The sequence below is a fragment of the Cyprinus carpio genome, chromosome B8 (genome assembly GCF_018340385.1).
Source record: "Cyprinus carpio isolate SPL01 chromosome B8, ASM1834038v1, whole genome shotgun sequence".
NCBI classification, from domain to species: Eukaryota; Metazoa; Chordata; class Actinopteri; order Cypriniformes; family Cyprinidae; genus Cyprinus; species Cyprinus carpio.
Genome location: NC_056604.1, coordinates 26136133 through 26159658, shown reverse-complemented (window position 1 = coordinate 26159658; position 23526 = coordinate 26136133). Strand labels below are relative to the sequence as shown.

The 23526-nt window shown below is 39.8% G+C and overlaps 1 protein-coding gene across 1 annotated transcript; it reads left to right on the top strand.

Annotated features, from left to right (window-relative positions):
• The first annotated feature begins 508 nt into the window (after window positions 1-508).
• On the top strand, window positions 509-7442 carry LOC122138186 (neoverrucotoxin subunit beta-like). The gene is given in 3 exon segments (XM_042729133.1): window positions 509-703; window positions 5931-7145; window positions 7148-7442. Coding segments are annotated over 3 exon segments (1617 nt in total). The 5' UTR covers window positions 509-534; the 3' UTR covers window positions 7381-7442.
• The last annotated feature ends 16084 nt before the right edge of the window (window positions 7443-23526 follow it).

The window sequence follows — 23526 nt, the reverse complement described above, 5'->3', positions numbered from 1 at the left end:
ATAGGAGGGAGTGGGTGAGGCTGACAGGTTTATAGATTGTAATCAGAATTAGATAATTATCCTCTTTTTGGCAAGATAATATGTTTATGGAAGTTTTCCTTCCAGTGAAAAGGCTTTCATGGAACATTTCCTGTTAGAGTGTTATAAATATATGTTAAGAAATCCAGTTTGCTTCAGATTTCAGTGGAAAGACATTACCGGATGATCTCATTTTTTAACATACCTTTGACTGTGTAGAAACTTCAGGTGAGACATGACTTAAAACGATACAAACAGGTAGTGTTATGATAGTGTGCAGAGCCACCAACAGATTATTAGCTGTTGAGATGTCCATGGTATTGCAGGGGCAGATTCAAAATGCATTAGGTATGAGAAATATCTTAATCAGATGCAAATGTCATGTAGAAATCTTTAAATGGGTAGAGTTACTGCATTCAGTGAAGGAAAGATTTGTCTTTATTTGTTTTTAATTGGATTTTTTAAACAGAATTAGATTTCACTGAATTACATTACATTTAGAATGATAAAATTATTATGAAGATTACAATAAAAAAATGTTCTCTGTTCTTGCTGTTTTTTTTGTTTGTTTGTTTTGTTTTTTGTACTACAGACATGGAATCAGAACCCACTGAAATAGCAGCCCTAGGAAGACCTCTGTTTCCTGGTATGCTGTATGACTGCCGCAAAGATTCCTTCATTCCAGGTGTTTTACCCGTTTAAAAAAACACTTTTTGTTTCCTTTTTTCAACTAATTTTAAATCTATGTACAAAATTATGGGAACATGTTACAATGATTTTCATTGATAATTATATTAATTAAACAATATTTAACAGCTCACTGGTTAATACTGTTACACTTATTAAGAAAAAGGAGGTGCTCATTACTGGTACAAGACAGTTCTGTAAGAAATATGAAGACATTTAGATTGGGAGCACTCTTTTGCATGTACACCTGAACTCACTCAGCACATATTGAACACTGAAACTCTATTACTACTATAACAATTTTCTTTAACCAAGAATCAAAACAGTATATCTTATAATGCAAATGTCTATGCAAATACTATACGTCACGGTACACATTATTCTTAACACACAGGTCTCCCACTCTATATATATAAATACTAAAACAAAATAAGCGTGAACAGGTGAGGTCTCTCTTCTTACATGACACTGGGGTAGGTATAACAAATAACGTCTCAGGTTATGCATGTAACCATGGTTCCCAGGAGAGGGAACGAGACGCTGCGCCCCCTAGGGGGCACACTGGGGAATGCAGCCTGCAGGGGGCGCAGTGTTTTGTTCCCTCTCAGGGAGCCATGGTTACATGCGTAACCCGAGATTCAAGATTCAAGATTTTTTTATTTGTCACATACACAATTATATAGAGCATATATAACCAGCAGTGAAATGTGAGTGTTCCCTTTCTAAGGAACTCAACACTACACCCCCTAGGGGGCACATTGGGGAACGAAATCCAATCACGCTGTGCCATGGCACATGCCTGTCCACCTGGTGGGAGAGCACCAAGTAAGCGGCAGACAAACAAAGCCTTTCCTCAGAAAGGGACCATGCTACTGATGCCACGGGCCACTCATGCAACTTGGCAGAAACAGGAGAACCAAATAGATCAAATGGAACATCCCATCTAAGTTAAGAGCACAGCTATCCTCAGATAGCTATATTATGTGAGCAGAACTAGCCTGGATACAGAAGACCACTGATGAGGTGAACTAGAAATCCTCTAGAGGAGCTCAAAAAATGCTACTTTAATCACAGGTAAAGAGAGAGTAGCTGCTGAGCTAGAACACAGCTATCCTCAGATAGCTATGTCCCTAAGGTCTTATAAAGGCTTGTGGACCCGAATAACACAGCCAATATAGCCTTCCTACAGAGCTGCCCAGACCACAGAGAGTGGGCTATCTACTTACTACCCTAGCAGGGGAGATAGCACTGTCTAGACAAGGGCTCAAAGAGACCGCTATTTAAAAATCCTAAAAAAGGGGAGCAGACACAGAGGTAGCACACAGATAACCTCAGATAACTATGCACTTAGGAAGGGCTACCAGAAGGGGGACTGACTTATACTACCCAGACCACAAAGAGTGGGCTTTCTACTTGAAACCCTAGCAAGGGAGACAGCACTGTCTAGGTAAGGGCTCAAGCAGGCCGCTGTTTAAAAACCCTAAGAAGGGGAGCAATCACTGAGCTATCAACAGCTAGTCCCGTACAGTTACTAAATAACCAGGTAAACCCTCCTATGAGGCTGCCCAGACCACAAAGAGTGGGCTATCTACTTACAACCCTAGCAGGAGAGATAGCGCTATCCAGGCGAGGGGGCTTAAAGACCCTAGGAAGAGCAGTCATTGATAAGCACACAGATATCCTCAGATAGCTATGTACCTAGGAAGGGCTACCAGAAGGAGGGCTCGACTGAAACTACCCAGACCACAAAAGAGTGGGCTGTCTAATTACAACCCAAAAGCGGAGACAGCACTGTCCAGGTAAGGGCTCAAAAGACTGCTACTTAAAACCATAAGCAGGGGAGCAATCACTGAGCTAGCAAATAGCTATCCTCAGATAGCTAGGCTGTAAGAAAAGGGACCACTCCATTAGAGGGCTCACTTCAACTGCAATGGAACACAGCTAGCCTCAGATAGCTGTATTCAGGTAAGCCCAACCCGCCATACCAATGGCAGGAATATAACCAACTACAGATTGCTATACTAAGGAAATCCCCAATCCACGTCACAGCATAGATAGCCTTCCTACAGAGCTACCCAGACCACATTGAGTGGGCTATCTACTTATTACCTAGCAGGGGAGATAGCACTGTCTAGGCAAGGGCTCAAAGAGACCGCTACTTAAAAACCCTAAAAAAGGGGAGCAGACACAGAGGTAGCACACAGATATCCTCAGATAAACTATGCACTTAGGAAGGGCTACCAGAAGGGGGACTGACTGAAACTACCCAGATCAAAAAATGTGGGCTACTCATGACCCCAAAGAAGGGAGAGTGCACTGTCTAAGTAAGGGGGGCTCGACTGAAAACTACCCAGACCACAAGAGTGGGCTGTCTATTTATGACCCAAAAGAGGAGACAGCACTGTCCAGGTAAGGGCTCAAAAGACTGCTACTTACAACCCTAAGCAGGGGAGCAATCACTGAGCTAGCCCATAACAATCCTCAGATAGTGAGGCTGTAGGAAAAAAGGGCCCACTCCATGAAAGGGCTCACTGCAATTGCAGTAGAATACAGCTAGCCACAGATAGTTGTATTCAAATCGGCCTGTCTGGCCAAAAACAATGGCTGGAATATAATATACACCCTCAGAAAGGTATATTAAGGAGGTCCTCAATCCGTGTCAGTCCCACAGTAGGCTAGCAAAGCACCATGCTATTGACCCAAGATCTCACAAGAGGGAGATCCAGACCATCAGTAAATGATTTGCTAAAAAGCAAAACACAAACATCATAGTCCAAGATCAAGCCTGATGTAAGTAGTAGCCATAGCACTAGAGGGCTGGACAGAGCTATCGTCAAATAGCAGTTCTCTCAGATAAGGCTGAAGATTGCCCAGGCCATGAAAGTGGGCCATCTATTTAAAAACCCTGAAGGAGAAACAGAACAGTCCAGGCAAGGGGCTTACAGAGACCACAATCAAAAAAACTCTGAAAGGGAAGCAGTCTCCAAGCTGGAACACAGCTATTCTCGAATTGCAGATTCCTAAACAAAGACTTTAGCACTTATTCAAGAACTTGTGCCAAGGGGAACCCAACCTAGTTATTAAAATCTTGGCTAAAATATAGCTGCCCTCAGACTGCCATATTCCAGAGCAAAAAAATATTCCCCATAACCACTATAGGTGCTGAAAACCCTGGGAGAGAAAAACTCGCAAGCCTCTCTCCACAGTATATTTAAACGGGTGCTTATGCGGTTTAAGGTTAAAAAATCACATTGTTTTCCACATACTGTAACCCGCACTGGGTAGTACATTAACGCTAGCTCAAAATGATATATAGGGAATTTTAATAATTAATCAGGAATATGATTAATATATATATCTCATATGACAGTTACATTAAAAATCATTGAAGATGAAAAGTAGGTCAATTGTATATATCAATAATTCATTACAAGGCACTGTAATTTACTCATTAATATGTCAATATTCCATTTTTCATATCAATTAACGTGATATCTTTTACTGGGAATTAATGAAAATCGAACAGTGGTTTGTAAGATTAACTTATCAACTTTCAATAAAGTTATCACTTCTTATAATTCCAGGAAAAATAGTTTCTGGCCATGAAACCATTCTCCTGTCCTTATAAAATTTAGGTTATTGAAAAGTAACAAATAAGCTTTGTAGCTAAGATCAAACATTTCATTGACTTCGTGATGTGAACATTTTAGACAGAAGCAATCATGAATATATATATTGGATTTTAATAATTGAACTAATAATACATCAAACTACGATTCACACAGAGTAAATATGCGTAGCCTATAACAATACAAACAGTAAAAACAAATACAAGACAAAAACGGATAACAAATGAGAGAGAGAGAGAGTGAAAGGGTGAGCGAGAGAAGGTGAGAGAGAAATAGGCGAGATCACAGAATGGTCACCCATTATGGCAAAATCACATACAGTAACCTTTTGAAAGACAACAAGGAATCAGATCACCTTGAAAAAGGGAATAGACAACCTTAAGCAGCGTTTAAATCTCTATAGAAGATAATACTTGCATGTGGGTCTCTTTGTGCCTGCTAAAGATGAGCGTGTGTGTGTTGTTCTTTTGGAGCTGGGTGTGTTCTCTCGTGTCTTCCGGGGCGAGCAGACTCGAGCGAAGTTTCAAAGGTTCAACGAACGTGGAGTTACCAAAAAAATGATTCAGAGTTCAGGGGCTAAAAGCTTTGGGTTTTAGCGAAGGACTGCATTGTTTTAGATTCAACGAGCCGTGATTCATTATTTCACAGTGAAACACACAGCGTCTATACGACATGGAAGCGATGGCAACAACAATACTACAACGAGAATAAAAGGTACGCCTTCTTTCTTTGTGGTGAACATCTGGGCAGCGTTATGGAAATCTTCCCACATACCGATGTAGATATGTGGGGGCTTGTTTGAATAAGTCGTTTCAGGGGGGCGTCGACAAGTCTCAACTTTCATAAAAAATATCTCTTTGGATTTGAGACTTTAGTCTTTGCAACTTTACAGATCTTCTTTATCCACCAAGAGCTTGTAACATTCCAAAGAGAAAGGAAAATTTGAAATTGCATCATATGACCCCTTTAAATATATTCACACCCAGCGAGGCTCTCCACAAACATTAACATGCATATTAGAGAGGCACGGCTGAGCTGAATATAGCTCCACCCACCTATTCGTCATGCCTCGGCAACAGCGGGACCCGAACCGCGAGACGCCAACGCTTGTCACTTATCTCTCAAGAAGAGGGACAAATGCGAATGGACTTTCAAATCCCACAACCATCAAACATGCAGCATTGAGAGCCCTCGAGCACTGATGCACAAGCTCCTGACCAAAAACCAATGACAGTTTGATTGTCATTTATACTTCTGCATCGACATGCAATTACACATACAGACCACTAGTCAGCAGTGTCCATGGGCATGTTGCTGGTGTAACCAAAAGTATCAAGGCAAAAGTCGAAGAAGAAGCAGCTTGTCGTAGAAGCATAAGCTTTGATGGCGGCAAATAATATCCAAGAACCGATCATTTATTTAAAACTACAAAAAAGGAGAGGACAACGGAACAGGAGAAGATGGCACTGTTTTCAATTTCTTAAGCACACAAATATTAAATTAGTTGAAAAAATTTTTACAAATACAGGATGCATTTTTAGTTCAGCTGTACATTGTATCCTCATACATAGCTGTTAAAACTATTTCTCACTTCAGGTGTTACTCTGTGGGATAAGAAATCACTGAGGGAAGATTTGGACAGTCGTCCACAGCTCATGACAGATTTAAAGTTCAGTAGCTCAGACTCTCTCTCTGATAAGTCTAGTCTCCTGGATGTAAGTGCTTCCCTGAAGGCCAGCTTTTTGGGAGGGTTAGTGGAGGTGGGAGGATCTGCAAAGTACCTGCGGAATACTAAATCTTCAAACCAACAGTCCAGAGTAACAATGCATTACAGTGAAACCTCAAGATTCGAACAACTCACTATGACTCAGCTGGGCCAGTTCATCTACCCACAGGTGTTTGAGCAGAAAACTGCAACTCATGTGGTCACAGCTGTGCTGTATGGAGCTCAGGCCTTCATGGTGTTTGATCGGTCATTTGCAGAAAATGAAAACAGGCAGGAGATTGAGGGAGAACTGAATGTCATGGTCAAGAAGATCCCTGGATTTTCCATTGAGGGACAAGGAGCTGTAGAAATGACAGATGAGGATAAGAAAAAGGCCGAGAATATCACCTGCACATTTCATGGTGATGTCCATCTTCAGCAGAATCCCACCACATACATAGAGGCCCTAGAGGTGTACAAGAAGCTCCCATCTCTAATGAGGGCGAATCCACAGAATTCAGTGCCAATAAAAGTCTGGCTCTATCCTCTTTCTCTACTGGATTCAAAAGCAGCTCAGTTGATGAGAGAAATCAGCACGCAACTCATTTCCCACACTGAAGATATAATAGAGAAGCTGGGAGAAGTAGAGAGGAGATGCAAAGACCTGTCCACAAAAACAATGGTACATTTTTTTAGTGACATCAAAGAGAGGCTGGACTCATTTCAGGGTTCATTTAGCATTTACAAGATGGTGCTTCAGAAAGCATTGGCCAGAGTCTTGCCTGCTATTCGAGGAGGAGGGATGGAGGAAAAGTCACTGGCAGACATCCTGAAGATCCACTACCTCTCCCCTTTTGACGTTAGCAAGCTTAACCAGTGGTTAGATGACACAAAGTTACAACTTCACCTCATGAGTGTTTACACCAAGACACTGAAGGGGATCCAAATTGAAGATTCAGACAGTCTCTTCAGCCTCCTAGATCCTGATATTGATGTTGTGGTGTGCTTGACCTTCACATCTCTTAAATACAAAGACACATATCTTTTAACCCTGAATAAGTTTCTAGAATCTGACCCCTTTAAAAAATTAGATGGTGAAAAAAATTTTCCCTGACATCTCCTGTCCAAAAATCATTCAACCCTTACAATTTCACTTCAAAAATGAGAGAAAACGTATCTCACTTCAGAAGTTTTTCAGAGGCCAATAAAGATGAAACGAGAATGCGCTTCATTATTTCTGCAATCTCTGATTCCTCCAGTCCAGGCTCCTCAATCTATCTGTATGAAAAAGGGAATCTGACAGATACACAGTTCCAGCCTGTGTCCAAGCCGCCCCCGTAGTGAAGAATGTTCTGGACCAAACTGTGTCCCTGAAACTGCAGAAGTCCCCAACTGGAGAAACAGTGAAGTATAGAGTAGAGTACAAGCAGATGAAAGCAAATTATGCAGCTGAGGAACAGTGGCTTGTCGTAGACACAGCTGATAAAGCCTTTACTCTGACTGGATTGATATCTGGAAAGCAGTACCTGATTCGCTACAGGATAGTGGGTAAAGTGGGAGTGAGTGAAGCCAGTGATACTGTGAGCCTTACACTCTCTTCAAGTAAGTGTCATCTGCACATTTTTATAAATACTTCTTTTGTAAAAATTTCCTTAAAACATTTGCTATGTTCAAACTGGCAGAATTTAGAATTATGTTTGGGGACTGTATTAAACGTGTAATTACCAAACTGTCCTGTTCATAAAGCAGTATATACATTATTTGAACAGCTACTATATTAATATTCACCCATTAGGTGTATGAGGTACACGGTGGGCATATTACTTACTAACAAAGGCATAATCAAGATGACACCCACTCAGCTGTGGGTGATAAGAATGAGGAGAAGGTCAGGGTTTTGCTAGGACTGTGTGCTTGCCATGCATGCATTCATTTCATCTGCTGTGGAGTAACTTTCTCTAAATTGTTACTGGAAATTAACTTTATTTTTGTTCCACTATTCTCATCACCACCATTTTAAAAAATCGAACAGAGGCTCAACTGCCAGACACCAGTATACGTGAGTGTCCTCTCTCTGGTTCTTTCCTAGCCGACACATATATACCAAACAGGGTTCCAACCCTGTTAAAAAAAACTAGCATATGCTGGTTAGGTATGTTTTGTAGCATGGCAGCTGGTTTAAGCTGTTCCTTAGTTGATCATGACCTGGTCCTGAGCTGGTTATGGGCTGGTCTTGAGCAGGAGCTAGTTGCTTAGGACCAGCACATGACCAGCTCCAACCAGCTAAGGACCAAACTAAGGACCAGTTTAAATCAGCTGCCATGCTTCAAAACTTACCTAACCAGCATATGCTGTTTTTTTCAACAGGGATATCATAACAGATGTGAAGGAGCTTTGTTGTCACACTAGAAGGTTTTACCTCAGTTGACCTTCTGTGAGTCCAAAGGAGGCTCAAGTTCATCTGTCAACATCTTTAATTTCTTAAAAAATTTTACCCAAATGTAAACTGATGTGAGATGCTCATATGGAAGACAGTGACCGGATCTAATACTTTTGAATGACACACAGCTTACATTTCTGTTTCTCTGACTTACTGAACCGCTACATGAAAACATGTGACACGATTAGATTGACATGTGCAGTTTGGCTCTCCTATTATTTGACATGACAGGGAAATTAGATGTCCAGAGGGGTATTCCACTGCAAAAAAAAAAAAAACCTTTATTTTCTTACTTAAAAAAAATTGACTTGTTTTCTTTCATAAATATCTAAACATTCTTGAATCAAGATTTACTTGAGAATCAAGATGACGTAAGAGATTAAGTCTTGTTTTCTGAAAAATGTATTAACATTTTGTTGTTTTTGGTTAAAACAAGAACAATTATCTGCCAGTGGGGTAAGAAAAATAATATTAATTCAAAGGCAAAACAAAACAACTCTTGAGTAAGAGTAATAAGTATCAGATGAAACACACACACACACACACACACATATATATATATATATATATATATATATATATATATATATATATATATAAATCAGAATATCGTGGAGAAGTTTATTTCAGTAATTCAACTCAAATTGTGAAACTCATGTATTAATACAGGTGCATCTCAATAAATGAGAATGTCATGGAAAAGTTCATGTCAGTAACTCAACTCAAATTGTGAAACTCGCATATTAAATATATTCAATGCACACAGACTGAAGTAGTTTAAGTCTTTGGTTCTCTTAATTGTGATGATTTTGGCTCACATTTAACAAAAACCCACCAATTAACTATCTCAACAAATTAGAATATGATGACATGCCAATCAGCTAATCAACTCAAAAACACCTGTAAAGGTTTCCTGAGCCTTCAAAATGGTCTCTCAGTTTGGTTCACTATGCTACACAATCATGGGGATGACTGCTGATCTGACAGTTGTCCAGAAGACAATCATTGACACCCTTCACAAGGAGGGTAAGGCAACAACATTCATTGCCAAAGAAGCTGGCCCTTCACAGAGTGTTATATCCAAGCATGTTAACAGAATGATGAGTGGAAGGAAAAAATGTGGAAGAAAAGATGCACAACCAACCGAGAGAACCACAGCCTTATGAGGATTGTCAAGCAAAATTGATTCAAGAATTTTGAGTGAACTTCACAAGGAATGGACTGAGGCTGGGGTCAAGGCATCAAGAGCCACCACACACAGACGTGTCAAGGAATTTGGCTACAGTTGTCGTATTCCTCTTGTTAAGCCACTCCTGAACCACTGACAACGTCAGTGGCATCTTACCTGGGCTAAGGAGAAGAAGAACTGGACTGTTGCAAAGTGGTCCAGAGTCCTCTTTTTAGATGAGAGCAAGCTTTGTATTTCATTTGGAAACACCAGGTCCTAGAGTTTGGAGGAAGGCTGGAGAAGCTCATAGCCCAAGTTGCTTGAAGTCCAGTGTTAAGTTTCCACAGTCTGTGATGATTTGGGGTGCAATGTTGGTGTTGGTCCATAGTGTTTTTGTTTACCAAGAAATTTTGGAGCACTTCATGCTTCCTTCAGCATCTTCAAAAAGCTGGTCAGCAGATTTCATTTTTCAGCAGGATTTGGCACCTGCCCACACTGCCAAAAGCACCAAAAGTTGTCAAAACTACCACTTTCCTAAAAACACTTACTTACCATCAAAAACACAAAACCCTAACCCCAGACATACCCTGGAGAGTATTGTCAAGGGGAAAATGAGAAACAAGAGACCAAAATATTCAGATGAGCTGAAGGCCACTGTCAAAGAAACCTGGGCATCCATATCACCTCAGCAGTGCCACAAACTGATTATGCCACGCCAAATTGAGACAATAATTAAAGCAAAAGGAGCCCCTACCAAGTATTGAGTACATGTACAGTACATGGACATACTTTCCAGAAGGCCAACAATTCACTAAAAATGTTTTTTTTTAATTTTATTTTTTTATTGGTCTTATGAAGTATTCTGATTTGTTTGATTTGTGTGGTGGGTTTTTGTTAAATATGAGGCAAAATCATCACAATTAAAAGAAACAAAGACTTAAACTACTTCCTTCTGTGTGCACTGAATTTATTTAATACAAGAGTTTTCACAATTTGAGTTGAATTACTGAAATAAATAAACTTTTCCAACAACATTCTAATTTATTGAAATGCACCTATATATATAAATATTATTAGGGCCTGAGCACACAGTGTGAGGACCCTCTTGGAATTGCTCTCTTTCTTATTAGGGCCCGAGCACTGCAGTGCAATTGCTCCGTTTCTTCTTCTTCTTCTTCTTCTTCTTCTTCTTCTTCTTCTTCTTCTCCGCAATGAGTCGCATTTTTGAGGGCCTAAACATGCTCCAAAACTCACGAAACTTTGCACACTCATCAGAACTGGCGAAAATTTACATCTGATATAGGTTTCAGAAGTGGGTGTGGCAAAATGGCTCGATAGCGCCACCTATTAAATTTCAACGGATTGCGCCTCGAGCTACGTTTCACGTACATGCATGGAAATTGGTACACACGTGTAGCACACCATTATCTACAAAAAAGTATCTTGGTACAAAATCCAGAACCCAACACCTGACTTGTAACAGGAAGTGACATGGTTAACACTGTAATGGACTCCTAGCAACATATTAAAAAGTGTCAACGTGTTAAATAGGCTGGCAAAATTCTAGAAACATACTTATACATGCTAGTAGCACTTAGCTAAGTGCTAAAGCATGCTACTAATGCCATAAAAAAGGAAATTGCTGTAACTCAGGCAAGCAATGATCGATTTGCCCCAAACTTCAAACGTTTGACAAGATTCCTGTCCGGAACACATCAACATGCCCTTATTCGGGTTATAGTCATAGCGCCACCTACTGGCAACAGGAAGTATCATGTTTAACACTGTTATGGACACCTGGCAACATATTAAAAAGCGTCAGCAAGTGCTAAATACACTGGCAACATGCTAGAAACATACTAAAACATGCTAGCAACACTTAGCTAAATGCTAAAGCATCCTATTAATGTAATGGAACCGGAAGTTACTCTGTTCAGGCATACAGTGTCCAGTCTGCCCCAAATTGAACAAATTTTATAAGAGTCCTGTCGTGAACACATCAACATGCCTGTATTTGATTATAGTCATAGCACCACCTGATGGCAACAGGAACAGGCACGTTTAACACTGTTTTGGGACTTCTTGCAAAATAATAAAAAGCATCAACATGTGTTTAAATAGGCTGGCAAAATTCTAGAAGCATGCTTAAACATGCTAGCAACACTTAGCTCAGTGTTAAAGCATGCTATTAATGCAGTAAAGCAGAACATTACTGTAACTCGTGCATAAAATGTCCAATCTGCCTCAAGCTTCACAAGTTTTATTAGAGTCCTGGCCTGAAGATATCTACATGCTCATATTTGGTTATAGTTATAGTGCCCCCTACTGACAACAGGAAGTGACATGTTTTTTAATACTTTTATGTACTATTAGCAACACCGTAAAATATGCCATTGTGTGCTAATCATACTAGAAATATTGTGCTCCTGTGTAGCTCAAGTGGTAGAGCATTGCGTTAACAAGTGCAAGGTTGGGGGTTCGATTCCCAGGGAACACATTATAGGTAAAAATTGATAACCTGAATGCACTGTAAGTTGCTTTGGATAAAAGCATCTGCCAAATGCATAAATTTAATTTAATTTAATTTAAATATTCTCAAACATGCTAGCAACACTTACTATGTGCTAAAGGATGCTATTAATACTATGAAACAGGAAGTTGTTGTAACTCTTGCATACAATGCCCAATCTGCCCCAAATTTCACACGTTTTATAAGAGTCCTGGCCTGAACACATCTAAAGGCCAATATTCAATTATAATTATAGTGCCACCTGCTGGCAACAGGAAATGTCTTATTTTTAAACTAACTTAAACATGAAATGTCTGATCTGCCCTAAAATTTACATGTTTGATAAGATTCCTGGTCAGATTTTAAGGCCAATATTTCAGTTATAGTCATACCGCCACCTGCTGGCGACAGGAAATTACTTGTTTTAAACTAACTTAAACATGCAATATCCGGTCTGCCCAAAGTTCTTGTGTTTGATATAGATCCTGGCCTGAACTCATCTTTAGGCCAATATTTGTTTATAGTCATAGCACCACCTGCTGGCAACAGGAAATTACTTATTTTACACTTACTTAAACATGCAATGTCTGATCTGCCTGAAACTTTGCATGTTTGGTAAAAGGCCTGGCCTGAAGACATTTACATGCCGATATTCAGATATAATCATAGCGCCACCAGTTGGCAGCAGGAAATGTGGCACAAATATTTCCTTTTTTATAAGCATATGGCCCAACGTTCGCTGTTCTCCTATGGCCACCGGTTGGTGGTGAGCCCGGGTGCGAGGGCCCTTTCATCGCTGCTTGCAGCTTTAATTAGGGCCCGAGCACCGAGGTGCGAGGACCCTATTGGAATTGCTTTGTTTATTATTAGGGCCCGAGCACCGATGGTGTGAGGACCCTCTTGTATCTGCTTTGTTTATTCTTCTTCTTCTTCTTCTTCTTCTTCTCCAAAATGAATCGCATTTTAGAGGACCTAAACATGCTCGAAAAGTCATGAAACTTTGCACACGCGTCAGACCTGGTGAAAATTTACGTCTGATATAGGTTTCAGAAGAGGGTGTGGCAAAATGGCTCTACAGCGCCACCTATCGTAAAAAAATCAACAGCCCTCGAGCTGTGTTGTCACGTACATGCATGAAAATTGGCACACATATGTAAAGCATCAGTACCTACAAAAAAGACTCTTGGAGCAATATCCGAAACCCAACAGGATGTCAGTTATTTTTAATTTTATGAGCAAATTTTGCATCATTTTTGTCATTTGCATGCCTTGTATTTACAACAAACCCCTCCTAGAGATTTATTCAGATCAACACCAAATTTGGTATGCCTAATCTAAAGGCCTTTGCGATGTTAAATTACGAAGATCTTGAGTTTTCGTTGAAGGGAGTGTGCGTGTGGCGGCCTGACGAATTTCGATGATTCGCCATGAAAAATGACGGTTGCTAAACTCAGACATTCAATGTCCAATCTGCCCCAAACTTCACATGTTTGGATAAGACTCCGGACAAACTAAACAGATCTACATGCCCATATTCAGTCAATAGTCATAGCGCCACCTGCTGAATGTTGAGTTTTCGTTAAAGGGCGTGTCCATGGCGCCGTCACAAAGTTCGATGTCTCGCCATGGGAATAAAAGTTATTGTAACTCAGGCATAAAATGTCCAATCTTGCCCAAACTTCACATGTTTGATAAGAGTCCTGGCCCTGAACACATCTGAAGGCCAATATTCCATTGGGTGTGGCAAAATGCCTCGATAGCGCCACCTATAAATTTTCAACGGAGTGCGCCTCAAGCTACGTTTCACGTACATGTAGAAAAATTGGTACACACATGTAACACACCAATACCTACAAAAAAGTCTCTGGTACGAAATTCAAATCCCAACAGGAAGTCAGTTATTTTGAATTTTCTCTGTAAAATTTGTGTCTTTTTTTGCCATTTTCAGGGGTTGTACTTTAACAAACTCCTCCTAGAGATTTATTCAGATCAACACCAACTTGGTCAGTGTAATCTAAAGGCCTTTGCAATGTTAAATTGCGAAGATCTTGAGGTTTTGTTAAAGGGCGTGTCTGTGGCGGCCATACAAATTTCGATGTTTCGCCATGAGAAAGGAAGTTGTTATAACTCAGACATACAATGTCCAATCTGCCCCAAACTTCACGTTTGAGAAGACTCCTGACCTGAACATATCTAAATGCCCGAAATTCAGTTAAAGCCATAGCGCCACCTGCTGGCAACAGGAAGTGACATGTTTTACACTGTAACGAACTACTCCTAGAAATTTTATGACACCTTTATAATTTTTTTTTGGTAAAATTTGTGTCGTTTTTTTTTTGCCATTTTCAGGGTTTGTACTCTAACCAAACTCCTCCTAGAGATTTATTCAGATCAACACCAAACTTTGTCAGTGTAATCTAAAGGCCTTGCAATGTTAAATTGTGAAGATCTTGAGTTTTCATTAAAGGGGTGGCCATGGCGCCATGACAAAGTTCAATGTCTCACCATGGGAATAGAAGTTGTTGTAACTCAGGCATAAGATGTCCGATCTTCCCCAAACTTCACATGTTCGAAAAGAGTCTTTGGCCTGAACACATCTGAAGGTCAATATTCCCACTATAATCATAGCGCCACCTGCTGGCAACGGGAAATGTCTTGTTTTACACTAACTTAAATATGCAATGTCCAATCTGCACCAAACTTCAAATATTTGGAAAGAGTCATGGCCTGAAGATATCTAAAGGCCAATATTCAGTTATAATCATAGCGCCACCTGTTGGCAATAGGACACCTCATGCCTTATACTAACCTCAAACATTCCATCTTCAATCTGCACTAAATTTCATATGCTTGATAAAAGTGCTGCACTGAAGAAATGTACATGCTAAAATCCAGTTATAGTCATAGCGCCACCAGCTGGCAGCTGGAAGATTGGTCCATATAAATGACTTCGACATATTTACCACATTAAACGCATATATCTAGCTATTTGCTGTTTTACAAAAGCCACACGCTGGTGGTGAGCCCGGGTGCGAGGGCCCGTTCATCGCTGCTTGCAGCTTTAATTAGGGCAAGCCTGGGGGGGCGAGAGCCCTATTGTTTTCCTTAGGATTATTTATTCATTATTATTATTATTATTATTTTATTATTATTGACTTTTTTTTTTTCCAACGTCTCGGGGGCTTTTGGGGCCCCTTAACATACTCGAAAACTCTTGAAAATTGGCACACACATTGGAATCTGTGGCCATTAGGGCCGGCAGGACTGATACACGGGCGTGGCACAGGGGCTATACAGCGCACCCTGGAATATGGAGGGCCATATATCATACATACTTGCACGTAGACGTATGAAACTCGGTACACATATAGATCTCATCAAGCCAAACAACTTTCGTACTGCATGTCATAGGCTCCGCCCAACAGGAAGTTGGCTATTTAGGGTTCAGTATTCTTATTTTTCGTCAAAGTTGTGGCGGGCTTTTGGGGCCCTTAACATGCTCAAAAACTCTTGAAAATTTGCACACACCTTAGAATCTGTGGCCATTAGGAGGCTGCAGAGGCTGAGAACTCACCCGGGCGTTGCACAGGGGCTCTACGGCGCCCCTGGAACACAGTCAGAAATGTTGATGTATAGTTCACACATACTTGCACATATTCATATGGAACTCAGTACACATATAGATTGCATTGTGCCGAACAACTTTCATATTGCATGTCATAGGCTCCGCCCAACAGGAAGTCAGCTATTTAGAGCTATACCCGATTGCCACCAAACTTGGTCAAATATACTTGTCATAGGTCCTATTACCCGATTGCCACCAAACTTGGTCAACATGATCTCAAGACATTGGGGATGCAAAATTTGCCAGGGGATTTTTGATATCTCGAACGGTTTGCTCGTGGCGAGGCTTTGAAATTATGGCGAGAAATTAGAAACAGGAAGTGTCTAATACCATCCACATACATTTCCTAGATTTTAATTAAAACTTCATCAATTTGTTCGTTGTATGATGCAGATAGCATATATAAAACTATTAGGAGTCAAAGTTATAGCGCCACCAATGTAGCATGCCCATGTAAAAACTGTGAGGGGGATATGATAAGTGCTTCAAACTATATCTAATATAGTGTTGCCATGGAAACATATCAAACTGGAATATTTTTCTGTATAATATATTCTGATTTTGAGGCAGATAACATGCTTAGAATTTCATGAAGCTCAGAACACATATCAGTATTAATGATAGCTAGACACTGGCAAAAGGTCATAAAAGGGCGTGGAGGAAGCACTCTATAGCGCCACCTTTTGTCAAAAGTGGGGGGGCTTAGTTTTAGCTACAGACACCGAACTCGGTACATATATTGTTCTTATTAAGACGGACAACTTTCTAAATTTACAGTCATTAGCTACGACCAACAGGAAGTCGGCTATTTTGATTTGAATATGGATTTTTGGCTCTGTGTGAGGAGTGTATGTGTGCTGAGACTTTCATTGTCTGAGAGAAATTGCACCTCTACAGGAGCAATTCCCGGGACTGAGAGGGAGGAGTCTCGCTTAGTTTCACTTTTACATCGGTTAAAAATACAAATAAATGAATACATTTGATTCACACTGACAAGCTAAACCAACATATCTCATTAATAATTGATGTCTGGCCAGAGAACAGAGAGATAGACGACGAGATAAATCACTGCTCCCCGAACAGCGCGTGCTGTCTCAACGAGCTCACAACAAACGAGTTTATTCTTGTTTAAGACCTTTAAAAAAAAAAAATATTACAGCGATTGCACACAATCCGCCAATTAGAACACACCAAGAGCTACATTCAGATGTCTGTGAGTGTTAAAATGAAAATATTTGCTGCAGCCTGTCTGACAGCGCGAGACTTCTGAACACTTGAAGGGAAAAAAGTCTACATACAGAAACTATACAGCCTTTTACATTAAAACACAGCGGCGAATTAACACAAAACAATTAGAAGAACATATTATAGAGATGAAAATGAGTGTTTATGAGTGCTTGTGAGATTTTCTTTGTCTAAGGGCTGAACATCACATCGATTTGCTCTGCGCTCCAGAACACGGTGATGGTTTTTCGGCGAGAACAGACAAATAAATACACGTTTCATTCACACTGACAAGCTGAACCAACATATGTTATTATTACCGGCTCAGATCTCCTAATAATTGATGTCCTGACCAGAGATCAGTGAGAAAGACCAGAGAGGAATCCCCGCTGCATCAGCACGTGCAGTCATACAACGAGCTCACAATAAAATCATTTTTATAGTTTTAAGAGCTTTTAAAAAAAAAATATTACCGCGAATGCACACAATCCACCCATTAGAACACAACAAGAGCTGAATTCAGGTGTTTTTGAGCTGTTTAAATGTGAAAAGAAATACTATTTTGACAGCGCGAGACTGTCTAAGGGCAGAATAACATCTCGATCTCGCTCGAGCTCTAGAGGATTCTGGCTTTTCGTCGCAAGAACGAACAACATCAAGTACAAGATTATTTCAAAATACATAATAGCTTGGCGAATATAAACGAAAACAGCCACGTGAATATAAACTGTTGAGAAATAAATCTGAAGTGGATCATGATACTGAATTGAATATTAAAGTGACTGCATTTACCAGCTGCTTTCTGTCTTCAAGTTTAATCTATAAAAAAACAGCGAAAATCATTCGTCTTGGCTGCTTTTTTTTTTTTTTTTTTTTTTTTTTGTATGTGTGTATGTATTCACGTATTTTTATATTATTATTATTATTTTGCTCTAACCAAAAATGTATCTATATTAGTAGTAAAATCGATGACGTTATTTTACATTTGATTTGTCCCATTTCTACATCCAAACACCTATAAACTTAAAACATGCACTATTAAACTATTGTTAGCAATTTCTTATCGGTCCAATTTAAAACTGGTGTACACACTTATATTTTTTTCATAATAAATTTGTTTTTTAGATTATAGACAGTTACAGTGGTCTATAATAAATATTAAAAGGTTTTGTTCAGGCTGCTTAAAATGTTTGCAGTAGGCTCTTTTTTTTTAAATGTACATCCTAAAAACCAAACAAATCAAATAAAAATAAATAAAACAAACAAAACAAAAAAAATTTTAGAAACTCATAGTAATCATTCAACACTGCTTAAAAATGTAAATTGAAAATTAAACTCATGATTAAGCATGAAATAAGATACAGAATCAGTAAATTGATTTTTAATGTGGGTATATTCCCCCCCCCTCATAAACTAATCATTAATATATTTATAATCATTCACAAAATATTTGGCCCCATTTCATCATGTTGTTCAAAATGAAGGCCACAATGCTAATGTTTCTTCCCCACGAGTGGCCGCCACAGGATAGCAACTACTTGTTCATTTATGGCATTAATAAAAAAAAATGCTATAAACATTCATTCTTTTTTCCACAAACTTTTGAATAAAGCCCATTATTGTAATTATGCAAAAGCTATCAGCTCCTAAATACCATTACTTTTTGTTCGTTTAAATTGTATTGACAAATATTTCTCAAGTTCTCACACATTACTGAACAAAGTGTAGAAGGGACACATATTAGTTTTCTATTTTTCATGTTGTGCATATAATAGTACCTCACATAAGGACTCATAATTTACTTGAAAAGAGACACGTTCATTGTGTAACTGCATCATCTACCACAAACCAATGTGCTTGGACCCCTAATAATCACCTTGACTTATAAACCACATTGTTTCAGTTGCCTTCTGTGTCTTTGCCCACAACGCTTCAGTGACAGGAATGTGAAATAGCACACAGGGGAAAAAATAAAAAGGCATGACTTTATTTGCATCCAACCTAGCCAACTCTATCCAGAGTTCCACAGCCAAAAACTTTATATAGAATAGAAAATAGCGAGGTATCGGGTTCGAATAAATAGTTTATTAATCATTTAATTTCACTTTCTTAATGAATATTGTTTTTGTATGTGATTTCAAAGTCCTTGATGCTTCAGCACTGCTCGGATTAACCCCGTTAATTGTTGTATCCCTTAAAACCTGAGTGCCAGAGAGTTACTGTAAATGCATGTGCCCGCCTGGGCACAGTTTCCCCCTCATGCCACCGGGGTGGCGTTTGCACTGATGCTTGAGCCCGCCATTGCTGCTTGCAGCATATTTAGGGCCCGAGCACTGCAGTGCGAGGACCCTCCTTGGACATTGCTCCGTCTATTCTTCTTCTTCTTCTTCTTCTTCTCCTCAATGAGGCATTGTTTGAGGGCCTAAACAGTCTCCAAAACTCACGGAACTTTGCTGACAAACCTAAACGCATCAGAACTGGCGAAAAAATTTACATCTGGTCTAGGTTTCCAGAAGTGGGTGTGGCAAAATGGCTTCAATAGCGCCACCTATTAAATTTTCAACGGACTGTGCGCCTCGAGCTAACGTTTCACCATACATGCATGAAAACTTGCTGTACACACGTGAAGCACCACCATTATCTACAAAAATTCTCTTGGTACAAAATCCCAAAACCCAACAGGAAGTATGTTATTTTGAATTTCCTGTATGATTTTTGTGCCAGTTTTTTGCCATTTCCATGCCTTTACTTTGACAAACTCCTCCAACAGTTTTAATCGGATTGTCTTCCAAATTGGTGAGAGTCATCATAAGACATTTGTGATGTTAAATTGCGATCGGTTTTGAGTTTTCGTCAAGGGGTGTGTCCCTGGCGGCTCTGACAAAGTTTTGTTGATGTTTCGCCGTGAAACAGGAAAGTTCCTGTAACTCAGCAAGCAATATCCGATCGGCCCCAAATTTCACATTGTGATAGGTGTTCTTTCCTGAACCAACACACATGACCAAATTCAAGTTATAGTCCTAGCGCCACCCCCCCCCCCCTGCTGGCACCCAGGCAGTGACATGGTTAAAACTGTTATGAGCACTCCTAGGAAATCTTAGAAAAGTGTTCGTCAGCAATTGTTAAATAGGCTGGCAAAACATGATAGACACCATACTTATACATGCTAGTAGCACTTAGCTAAGTGCTAAAGCATGCTACTAATGCAGTGAAAAAGGAAGTTGCTGTCACTCAGACCAGCACATGTCCGATCTGCCCCAAACTTCATACGGTTTGACAAGAGTCCTGTCCCTGAATACATCAACATGCCCGTATTCGGTTTATAGTCATGGCGCCACCTATTGGCAACAGGAAGTGCCTTCTTAAACACTGTTTATGGACTCCTTGCAAAATAATAAAAAGCATCACATGTGTTAACTAGGCTGGCAAAATTCTAGAAGCAATGCTAACACATGCTAGCCACCACTTAGCGCAGTGATAAAGCATGCTATTAATGCAGTGAAATAGAACATTACTGTATCTCAAGCATACATTGGTCTTTGGTTATAGCTAATCTACATGTTTATATTTGGTTATAGCTATCTGAGACATCTAACAGTTTCATATTTGGTTATATCTCTAGAGCCACCTACTGGCAACGGAAGTGAAGCATGTTTTTTTCACTAATATGCACTATTAGCAAACCAAAACAGTATGCCATTGTGTGCTAAACAATGAGAAATATCTCAAAAACATGCTAACAACCATTAACTAAGTGCTAAAGCATGCTATTAATCCTATGAAACCCGGCAAGTTGTTGTATAACTCCGGCAAGCAATGTCCGATCTGGGCCCCAAACTTCATAGTTTGATAGGTGTTATGCCCTGAACAAACACCCATTCCCAATTCATGTTATAGGACATTAGCGCCACCTGCTTGTACCATGGCCGTAACATGGGTTAACACTTGTAATGGACTCTAGGAACATATGAAAAAGTGTGTCACCAAGTGTGTAAATAGGCTGGCAAACATGCTAGAAACATACTTTACATGCCTAGTAGCACTTAGCTAAGTGCTAAAGCATGCTATTAATGCTCAGTGAAACAGGAAGTTGCTGTAACTCAGGCAAGCAATGTTCTGATCGCCCACAAAACTTCCACCATATTTGAGGTTTTTTTTTGCGTTGCTTTTTTTTTGTTTGTGTGAGAGCACCTTCTTCTTGTGATAAGGTTCCTGTCTGAATCATCAACATGCCCGTATTCTGTTATTTCAGTAAGTTGCGCCACCTTGCTGGTACCATGAAGTGTCATGTGTAACAAACATGTTATGGACAGCTTGAAAAATACTAGAAAGCATCAAGAAGGTTAACTAGGCTGGCAAAATTCCTAGAAGAATGCTAACAACATGCTAGCAAACACTTAAGCTCCGTGTTTGAGAGCATGCTATTAATTGCAGTGTTGCAGAACATTACTGTAACTCCGTGCATTACAATGTCCAATCTGCCTCAAACTTCACAAGTTTGATTGATAGTCCTGGCCTGCAGAAGTATCTACATGTCCTATTTGGTTATAGATATAGCACCACCTAACAGGCAACAGGAAAGTGACATGTTTTATCACTTATGCAGTACTATTAGCCACCCAGTAAAAATATGCCATTGTTGTGCTAATCATGCTAGAAATTTTCTCAAACATGCTAGAACACTTACTATGTGCTAAAGGATGCTAGTAATACTATGGGAACACAGTAAGTTTTGTAACTCATGCACTCTGCATCATGCCTAATCTACCCAAACTTCACGCGTTTATATACGAGTTCCTGTCCTGAACACATCTAACAGCCCAATATCAATAATAATTATAGCGACGCCACCTCTGGCAAAAGGAAATTACTTATTTTAAACTAACTTAAACCATGAAATGTCTGCTCTGCCTTAATTCAACATGTTTTGATAAGACTTCTGGTCTTAACAGATCTTAATGCCAAGATTTCAGTTATAATCATACCGCCACCTGCTGGTGACAAGAACATTCTTGTTTAAACTCAACTTAACATGCCATATCGGTCTGCCCAAAGTTCATGTGTTTAATATGGGTCCTGGCCTGAACTCATCTTTTCGGCCAATATTTATTTATCGTCTTACCGCCACTGTGGCAACAGGAAAATTACTTCTTTTACACTAAATAAACATACAGTGTCTGATCTGCCCGAAACTTTGCATTTTGGTAAAGTCCTGGTCTGAAGAAATTTTTACATGCCGATGTTCATTTATGACATAGCGCCACCTGTTGGCAGCAGGAAATGTTCGCACAAATATTTACCATTTTAAAAGCCTATGGTGCCACGTTCACTGATCTCTTATGGCCACTCAGTTGGTGGTGAGCCCGGGTGCGAGGGCCGCTTTCATCGCTGCTTGCCAGCTTTAATTATTATTCTTCTTCTCACAAGTGAATCGCTTTTTGAGGGCCTAAACATACTCGAAAAGTCATGAACTCTGCACCACAACCTCAGAACTGGCCGAAAATTTACGTCTGGTATGGGTTTCAGAAGTGGGTGTGGCAAAAATGGCTCGACAGCGCCACCTATACACATTCAACAGTGTGTGCCTCGAGCTATGTTCACGTACATGTTATGAAAATTGGTGCCAACACATGTAACTCACCAATACCTACAACAAAGTTCTCTTGGAGCAAAAAATCCGAAACCCAACAGAAGTCCGGATATTTTTTATACTTTTATGAGCAAAAATTTGTGTAATTTTTGGGCCATTTCCATGCGTCGTATTTAAACGAACTCCTCCTAGAGATTTATTCAGATCAACAAACAAATTTGGTATGCGTAATCTAAAGGCCTTTGCGATGTTAAATTGCGAAGATCTTTATTCGTCGAAGGGCGTTTCCATGGCGGCCTGACAAATTTCGATCATTCGCCATGAAAAAGGGGAAGTTGCTATAAACTCAGACATACAATGTCCAATTCTGCCTCAAACTTCCACATGTTTGATAAGAACTCCTGACCTGAAAAGATTGACATGCCCATATTTAGTTATAGTCATAGCGCCACCTATTGGCAAACAGAAGGTGACAAAAAGTCGCTTGGTACGAAATCCGAATCCCAACAATAAGTCGGTTATTTTGAATTTTCCCTGCAAAACTGGTGTTGTTTTTGCCATTTTTCAGGTGTTTGTACTTTGACAAAGTTTGGTGCGTTGATCTGAATAAATCTCTAGGAAGGAGTTTGTTAGTGTAAATCTAAAGGCCTTTGCAATGTTAAATTGCGAAGATCTTGAGCTTTCGTTGTTAGGGTGGGTCTGTGGCGGATGGACAAATTTCGAGGTTTCGCCATGAGAAGGAAAGTTGCTATAACTCAGATCATACAATGTCCAATCTGCCCCAAACTTCACATGTTTGATAAGACTCCTGACCTGAGATATGTATTACATGTATATTCAGATATCGCTATAGCGCCACATGCTGGCACAGGGAAGCGACAGGTTTTACGCCGTAACAAACTTTACTCCTAGAATTTTTATGACCATTTTA